Consider the following 9,994-nt stretch of genomic DNA (forward strand, 5'->3'; position numbering starts at 1 on the left):
TAAATCAGTTAATGACTCATTAGCCTTTGATTCAAAGTGTTCATACTCTTGAGTGAGTATTGTCTTCTTGTTCTTCTTAATTGTATCAGTTCCCTCACACCTTGTTTCCAGAGCATATCATATCTCCTTTGCAGTCTTGCAGTTAATTACCCTGTTTGACATTACATTATCAATGGCACTATGCAGTAAGTGTCGTACCTTAGCATCCTTAGCAATTGATGCGATATCTTCAGCAGTATAATCACTCTTCTCCTTTGGTACAGTCTTTGCTGCTTCACCTGCAACTGCAACAGCGAGCTTGGTTGGTTTGTGAGGTCCTTTCTTGATTCTATCAAGATATTCTAGATCTGTAGCTTCTAGAAACATGGTCATCCTCACCTTCCATATGGCATATTCAGATGGTCTCAGTATGGGAACTCTGATGGTCTCATACCGACTTTGAATTTGTGTTTTTGGAGGTTCTTCAGTTTTGGTAGGCTTAGTTGGAGTTTCTATGTCAGACATGATTGTGTTTGGATCTTAAACTGTATGTGCGTTAACAGATAGGCTCTGATACCACTTGTTAGGTCACACACACTGTAGAGGGGGTGAATACAGTGTAAAGTACAATCAAATCGAACTTTAATATCTCAAGTAACAGAAAACAAACTTTATTGAAACAATAAACTCTGTTACAGTATGGAACTGTTACCTCTCAGTGATGAACAAATATCACTGAGAGCTGCTAGGGTTATATTGAATAATCTTCTCGAATATGATACCACTTTTAGTGTAAACCCTATGTCTGTGTTTATATACTACACAATTACAAGATAATCGCTAATTGATATGGAATATAATTCTGCTTCCTAATATATATCAATCAGATATCTTTTCTTCCAAGTATTTTATTCTTCATAGAACTCCTTCTTCATGCATATCTCTTCTTATGTTTATCTCGATCTTCTTTCCTTTAATCAGCTGCTGTCCTTATCTGAACATCCTTCAGCACTTAAGTTCTGATATCCATCTTCTGATGATTATCTCCTGATAATATAAGTACTGATATCCTTAAGTCCTGTCTTCCAGTAAGTACTGATTTATCCTGTTTAAGTAAGATCTGAAAACTAAACATAAATCATATTAGCCATGACATTATCAAATATATCTAACATTCTCTAATTTATAACTTGTGTGAGGGACCAAAAAAATTTAAACTCGCACCACAGTTAATAACATATATATTCACATGTTCCATCAAATATATGTAATTTTGTGTTGTTATATTGAATTCCCTCCATTTTTTTATTGAACAACTAATAGATGATGTTAGTAAAAGATGTTTGGAAGTATTTTGAATTTTTGAATTTTTGAATTTTATGATTCCTGTCATTGATTATGAATATTTATTATTTGACAATATGATATAATTCGATTAAGAAGATTTTAAGTTCATTTGTATAAGTTACCTTAATTTCTTATGTTCGGTTGCAGTATCCACGGTAACGGTTAAAACAATGTTGATACATGGTGTGCAATAAAATTTCTTATATTAGTTGACTTAATTTCTTATGTTGGGTTTGCAATACTCACGATCACGGCTATCTCAATTGTTTCTTTCATTAATTACGAGAGTTAGCTCATTGAAGTTTTCAGGATGTAGATTTGTTTGTTTCGAAATAAATGGTATATCAATGTATTAAAGTATTAAATACAAATATTGTTTAAACACTACTTTTATAATTATATTTTTGTTTCCTATATAATGACCGTACTCAAGATATAAATATATTTTTATTATTTTTAATATATATATATATATATATATAGTCAAATTTTATGAAGACCAGCATTTTTGCTGGAGTACGGAGACCACTTATGTTCTGCAACTAAAATCTTGCTCAAAAACATTGTAAAATGTATTATTTTATGAATTATGTTCTACAAATATTATTATTTATTCAAAATCTTGAATATCATACATTACTGCATGTAGAACATTACAAAATATTTTATTATACGAAACATATTTAGTTTGCATAATATTATTTCAAATTACAGAACATATATTATACTTATTTAACTTAAATGATCTTCAACAATTTTAATGAATTAGTGATATTCGTAAAACATAATTCACAAAAAATATATTTCATAGTATTTTGATTGCGAAACATGAGTGGTCTCCGAGGTGTCCGATAAAGGTGTGGTTTCCATAGAATTTTTCTCTATATATATAATGTATTTGAATGTTAAATATTTGATAATAAGTTTTTATCATAGTTAATTTGACAAGGGTGTATCTTATGAAATCATTAGTAATCTAAGCTGTTAACTCATGCGAGGCACGGGCATACTCTAGAATATTACATATTTTTTTTATTAATTTCAATTTTTATTTGGGATATTTAAAATTCAAGTTATTGATAGATGTTGTGACATTACAAACTTATTTTTGTATTATATTCATAGAAAATTCTCAGCATGGCTGTATTATTGTCGACTTACCGCGAAGATTTAATACTACATAATATGTTATTTATGTTGTATGAGTTCACTGTACTATGTTGATATGAATTTCGTTAAAGATACGTGCATGGTGTAAATGCAATTATAATATTGTTAAATTGCCACTACATATTTGATACTACATGGTATGTTCTTTGTATTGTATTGTTATAAATTTTCCATAAAACAAGATGTGACAATTATATTATATATTTTGTAAACAAGTATTTGATAGTTCATAATTGTCATGAATAATCATATTACATATTAAATTATTTAAAAATTATTACTCAAAATAATTTTGTAAGTGTATTTTATATTATGTAGTGATATTATTTTTCGTCAGTCACTTAAATCACAATTAATTTGATATGAAATCGTGTCATGTTATTCAAAAAATTGATATAATGAAATTATGCTATATTTATAATTATTTCAAAATCTCTAATTTTCAATTGTATTTTATTACTTTTTAAATAATACATATAACTTAAAATAACATGTGGGTGTATGTTTACATCTATGTATAATTATTAAAAAGTTTGAGTATTGCTAGGTATTAAATATGAAATAAATAAGATAGAAGTTTCATAAATATGACATGAGTTAAGTGTAATTTTAGTGCTTGCATGATATAATTGTCATTTTACTTTAATTAAATTATTTCACTCAATCCCCTATTTGGTCTATTTTAAATATAATAGATTTGCAATAATGAAGTAGTAATAAACATATAATTATTTATAATTAATCAGTTAGCTGTAATTAATATATGTTATTAAGTTTGAAATTTATTAATAATATATTTATGAGAAATAATTGAATAATTTTAAATAGATAAATTGTCTCAAGCAACCATCTAATTGCTATACTGTATAGGCAATAGACGTCATTCAATATTTGTATGATAATGCTATATAATTTTAGGTAAGTAAGTCACGTGAGATCTAACGCACAGTTTTCATGTAATTGTATGGGGTGCAAACTTTTTCTTTAAATATCTAAACTGAACTATATTGTTTAAATAGTGACATTAAAGTAATAAGTTGACAAGTATTTTTAAATAAAGTTTTGTCATTAGAAGTGAATAATTATAATGAAACGATGGCAGTATTATGTATAAAAATGAAAAAATTGAGAAAAAAGTGATACCTATTCTAGTTTACTTTCATTATAAGGATTAATTTTTATTACTAATTAATTACACGTACCTATTAAATTCGAACTCTTAACATGCGGCGGCGGAAACAGGGAACCACGCGAGTCACACGTAGGACCATTTGAATTGAGCCTTTATTAAGAGTTTACTAATGTTCTTTTCTTCCATAATCGAGGCACAAAATATTAATTAAATAATAAATTTTTTAGTGTATATCGGGGTCACATGAGTTAATAATCGATGAAGTGTTTATAAAATATTAATGATGAATTTATTTAATATTGATGGATCCCCTACATACATAAAAATCTCTACCAATAAAATTTTATAATTCATCATTCACACTTTCTTAACCTGTGACCATTGATACACACTAGACAAACCTATTAAAAAAATAATTTTTGTTTTATTTGATTTAAACCTCGCTGATAAACAAAATATATAATTTGTATTAATTCCTTCACCTTCTCTCAAAAAAAATAAATAAATTTGTTCACCCAACTTGAGCGCACATGGTATGGTATCCCATCCCTGGTTTTAGAAAAGAATTCCGGATGTTCAAATCACAATTAAATCATTTCTGATTTTATGTAACAGCAAAGATCATACATTTTAAAATAAAGAAAAGGCCGTGTGGGTCTAGGCTTTTTTATAAAATAAAAAAGGCAAAAGTTGATATCAAGGAGTACAAAATCTCCACCAAATTATTTTGTTAAAACCCACAAGAACGATTAGGGGAATGTTTACCAAATTAGTGAAGATATTAAAATACTAATTAGGAAGGGGTCTCGACCAAAGTTTACTTCCATTTTTTTTTAGATTATCCGTGTATGTTTTAATCAGGATATTTTATGCACTTTTTTTTAGATTGGGCAGAGGATATAAGAATATTGACGATTGCCAACATGTAAATCGGTATCTATCATATTTAATTGAAATTTTAAATATAGTAATTTAATGGTATTTATAGCTGAAGATGGTGAGATAAATTGTTACTAATATAGATTTGTCCAAAATTACTCTACTTAAACTTGACACGAAATTTAATGATAAAAAAATTTGGAGAAACAGGAATGGGTGAATGTAGAGGTTGATTAGGAGCCACTAGTAGCATCACTCAACATCAAGTGGGGACTTGGCAATTGAGACAGGGTTGTGTACCTGTGTGTTTTGTAGTAGCTGAGAACTTTGACTCATCCCCATCACACTTGTCCAAACTCCTCCTCTTCTTATTATAACCCCCTGCATTTATTTTCCCTCTTTAAATTCCCATCCATACTCATCTACCTTCCCATTAACTCCTACCCACTAGTTGTGTTTTATGTTTTGTACATAATTATTACTACAACATATTTTCCTAAATAATATTTATAACTACCATTAAATTAAGTAAAGTTGAGGATATGTCGTAACAATTATCGATTTATTATAAGAAAATGTTAGAGATACAAAATTAGTAACTAAAATAATTATAAATATCACATGTTATATGGTGGTTAGCTAAATATAAATAGACCCCGCAATTACATTAATAATACCAATTGAATTATTTCATTGTGCCACATCCCCATGTCATATCATTTTATGATAATTTTTTGTAATTTTTTTTATGCCTCTAGTATTACTCTTAAATATATGAATTGATGTTGTAGATGCATATTTATGTTAAGGTCTATATTACTGTTTCTTTAGGGAAACTTTCATAGAAAATGATGTTTACTGATTTTTTTTTTAACTTTTGACAATCTTGTTCGGATGTCACAAGATTCAATCCTTTCATGCTAGTTACACCAATAGATCTATTATGCATTCATTTTAAAAAAAATATTTTTATAATATGAAAGGTTTGGACAGTATGCACAGGTATTCTTACATAACATGGCAGTATTAATTAAATAGTTTAAAACCTACCTCAGATCTTTCCAATTCTTTCGACATAAGCACACAAACTGATTCAATCTTATTCTGTTTGGCTTTTTCATCTTAATACAGCAAAAATTAAAAATCCATTTTAATTATCTTTTAAATATATTTTGTTTTGTCAATTTTCTGAATTGACAGCCACTAAAACCTGCTAGGCTGCTACATATATAACTCCAGATAGTTTGCCTTCTTTTTGCTGCAAGTGGGCTTGTCTCCTTTCTCATGCTCAAACAACATTTTCCCAATTGCCAGTTCTGATTTGTCCTTGCCAGGTCTTTGCTTCTATTATCATCTTCTTTTTATTAGTCAATTTTTAGTTGGATAAAACTTTTTGCATGTATGAAATCCCAGCCATATGTTATTAATTAAAGTATGCATCTTTTCTAGGCTAAACAAGACTACCCTTTGAATGTTCTATGTTTTCTTGATAGTAACTTTGTAGTCTTCAAAGTTGAATGTTATATACAGGCACACATAAATGTTTGGTCTGTGTAAGTTGTAACACCTGCAACTACACTTTGTGTCAACCTTTCAAAGTTTGATGTTATATATAGTTCTTGAGTCTTGATCACAGGTTTTGATATTACAAATTACTCTTTTTATTCATTAGACCCTTCTTCCCTTTCTTCTAAATACACTTTTTTTTGGTAGAATTTTCCTTGTATTAGCAAAATTTAGCTGTTCTTAGTGATGATGGGAACTTGGGCATTCTTGAATTGTATAGGATTGTGTTTGCTTATCCTTTTTCAGCCTGAAACTTGTTTGGCTAGTGTTCGGTTTATTGGTAGTTTAAAGCCAGGTTATCAAGGGGATCAGATGCATTGGATTGATAATAATGGGCTGTTTTTGTTATCCAACAATTCAGATTTCGCGTTCGGGTTCACCACTACTCCGAATGATGTTACTTTGTTTGTACTGGCTGTTGTTCATGCAAGCAGTTCAACAACTGTTTGGTCTGCAAATAGAGGCGCCCCGGTTAAAAATTCTGATTTGTTCATGTTTAATGAAAGTGGAAATGCTAGTTTACAAAGTGGTGGATCGATAATTTGGTCTACGAACACTGCAAACAAAGGAGTTTCGTTTATGGAATTGCAGAACTCAGGAAATCTTGTTTTGGTTGGGGATGATGGTAGCATTATTTGGCAGAGCTTTAGTCATCCCACTGATACTTTGTTGTCAAACCAGGACTTTAGCGAGGGAATGAAGCTTGTTAGTGATCCGGGCTCCAACAATTTGAGCTATTTTCTTGAAATGAAATCCGGGGATATGCTCCTTTATGCAGATTTTGAAAAACCACAACCATATTGGTCTATGGGGCAGGATAATCGGAAAACCATCAATAAAATTGGTGCCAGTGTCACTGTTGCGTCCATTGAAGCCAATTCTTGGAGGTTTAGTGATAAAAACAAAATTCTTTTATGGCAATTCATTTTCTCAAACAGTGCTACAAATTCAACTTGGGCTGCAACTTTAGGAAGTGATGGATATATCACATTTTACACTCTTGAAGGTGGGACCTCAAGCAATAATTCACCGACGAAGATTCCTGCTGATTCTTGCAGCAGACCTCAAGCTTGTGATCCATATCAAATTTGTGGTAGCAGCAATTGTCAATGTCCTACTGCCCTTGCCTCTAAACCAAATTGCAGACCTGATGTTGCGTCTCCGTGTAACAGATCTAAGGGTTCTATGGAGCTCGCAGATGCTGGATTTGGCCTTAGTTATTTTGCCCTTGGGTTTGCACCACCGTCTTCTAAGACAGACTTAAATGGTTGCAAATCCTCTTGCCTTGATAATTGTTCATGTCTTCTCATGTTCTTCGAAAACAAATCTGGAAATTGCTTTCACTTTGACCATGTTGGAAGCTTACAAAGTTCAAAAGAAAGTGGTTACATTTCATACATAAAGATTTCAAGTACTGATGGCAATGGTGGAGATTCTAGTGGCAGCGGAAGCAGCAAGAAACATGTCGTGATTGTTGCTGTCATAGTTATTATGACAACACTTGTCATTCTTGTTCTACTTTTTGCAGGAGTTCGTTACTTTAAAAAGAGTAACGTTTTGCCTGAGTCTCCTAAAGAAAATTCGGAAGAGGATAATTTCTTGGAAAGTATATCCGGAATGCCAGTTCGTTTTAGTTACAAAGATCTCCAAGTTGCAACCAAGGACTTCTCTGCAATACTTGGGCGGGGAGGCTTTGGTTCTGTTTATGAAGGAGTTCTTAAGGATGGTACCCGTCTGGCTGTGAAACAATTGGAAGGCCTTGGTCAAGGTAAAAAGGAATTCCAAGCTGAAGTCAGTATCATTGGCAGCATTCATCATTTACACTTGGTGAGACTAAAAGGATTTTGTGCAGAAGGTACACATAAACTTCTTGTTTATGAGTTCATGGCAAATAATTCACTAGATAAATGGCTCTTTAAAAGAAACAAAGCAGAAATGTTGGACTGGGATACCAGGTACAATATAGCTTTAGGCACAGCAAAAGGATTAGCTTATCTCCACGAGGACTGCGATGTGAAAATTGTGCATTGTGATATTAAGCCAGAAAATGTGCTTCTAGATGACAACTTCCTTGCAAAAGTATCGGACTTTGGTCTTGCCAAACTAATGAGTAGAGAGCAGAGTCATGTCTTTACAACACTAAGGGGCACTAGAGGTTATCTTGCACCGGAATGGATCACTAACTATGCAATATCCGAAAAGAGTGATGTTTATAGCTACGGAATGGTGTTGCTTGAGATCATTGGAGGCAGAAAAAACTACGACGCATCTGAAACTTCAGAGAAATCACATTTCCCGTCTTATGCCTTTAAGATGATGGAAGAAGGTAAATTAACAGACATTGTTGATGCACATTTGGAAATGGCGAAAACGGATGAGAGGGTTATGGTAGCAATCAAGGTTGCTTTGTGGTGTATACAAGATGATATGTCTCATAGGCCATCAATGACAAAAGTAGTACAAATGCTTGAAGGGTTATCTCCTGTTCCTCCACCACCAATGTCATCACAACTGAACTCTCGTTTGTATTCGAATTTCTGCAAATCAGTTAGTGAAGAGGGCACCTCCTCGGCCCCGTCAGATTGTAATAGTGATGCATATCTTTCTGCAGTAAGACTTTCAGGCCCCAGATAATAGCTGAAAAAATTAAATCAAGTTTCTTGATTAAGATGAGTTTCTTATATTCTTCTTATATTTGTCCTTGTACATTTCATAGATTACTCAAATTTTGTATTACTAGCCATTATGTATATATAAATATTCTGAGTATGTTTAGTCATGTTCTGTATTAAAACAGTGACAGTAATCTTCTATATGAGTTCCATTATGTTGTGGACTTATTTATTAAGCAAGCCTGCCTGCCTATATACATGCGCTCTCGCTCGCACACACTTTATATCTGTTTCGAGACAATGTGTTTGATTCTCCAATGTCATGAAAGAGGAATGGACATTTCTGTGACTATCTTCAAATGCATTTTCCCTGGTAGAAAGAGAGTGTCTGTAGCCAATCTTCTGCTACGAGACATTCAGGGAGCTCCTCCTTTTCGTTCTTTAGCTAGTTCGCCCAGGATTGTTGGGCCGCGGCCTCCTGGAAACTAAAGTCTTGGTAGTACTAGTACCCTTCCATTCAGAACAAACAGAACAGAAAGAAAATTTTCATATTTGGGCAAAGAATTCTTATGATTGCTTCTAATATTCAATAAACTTCAGCCATTACTCAACTGCTCAAGCAATTAAATAACATAAAGTATATATGAATATGATTGCGCCTCTTTAACCACCTTGAATCTTAGCCTTTTGGGTAAGATGTTTATAGTGCATTACTGCTCTCCTTGTAATGCACTCATCTCTTGTCAAATAAAAGTTGTTAGACTTCATTCAGTTTTAAGTGTGTGTGAATATCTGACTATGGTGTTTTGTTAGTAGTGATTGTGGGAGTCCAGGAGCCAAAAATTGAATCATTTAAACTAAACAAATATTAGTGTATAGTTGTTGCATGAGTATTTGACAAGAAAAGAAAAGAAGTCATTCACATGTTTTCGTCGTAGTTGCTGGCTTGCTGCATCAAAAACAAAAAAAAAATATACTTGTTAATAAATTTAGTCAACTCTTGATAGTGATCAAATTCTGAATATTTTATCGGATTTAGCTCAAAATTAAAGTCTAACCAGCTTTTTTTTTTAATTCTATATTATATTTTTATATATATAAATATTCAATATTTATATATTTAATTGAGCATAACTCAGACTGAGATCTCGTATCCGAGCTGTTACCGATATTTGGTTAAATCAACTCCAATTCTCGAGTTTAGTTTGAGTATATCAATTTTTTTACGAGTCATATATTAAAGTTAATTGTTAAATTCTAATTAAAGCTCTTCAGAAGAATTTTTTTGACAGTCTACATTCAGCATAAT

At 31.7% G+C, this 9,994-nt stretch overlaps 1 protein-coding gene across 1 annotated transcript; it reads left to right on the forward strand.

Moving 5' to 3' along the window:
- Positions 1-5,656: 5,656 nt before the first annotated feature.
- Positions 5,657-8,921, forward strand: LOC141697215 (G-type lectin S-receptor-like serine/threonine-protein kinase SD2-5). Its single transcript, XM_074501492.1, has one exon. The coding sequence runs from the start codon at positions 6,260-6,262 to the stop codon at positions 8,705-8,707; it is 2,448 nt and encodes an 815-aa protein (XP_074357593.1). The 5' UTR covers positions 5,657-6,259; the 3' UTR covers positions 8,708-8,921.
- Positions 8,922-9,994: the final 1,073 nt, after the last annotated feature.

This window comes from Apium graveolens, chromosome 11 (genome assembly GCF_009905375.1).
Source record: "Apium graveolens cultivar Ventura chromosome 11, ASM990537v1, whole genome shotgun sequence".
NCBI lineage: Eukaryota > Viridiplantae > Streptophyta > Magnoliopsida > Apiales > Apiaceae > Apium > Apium graveolens.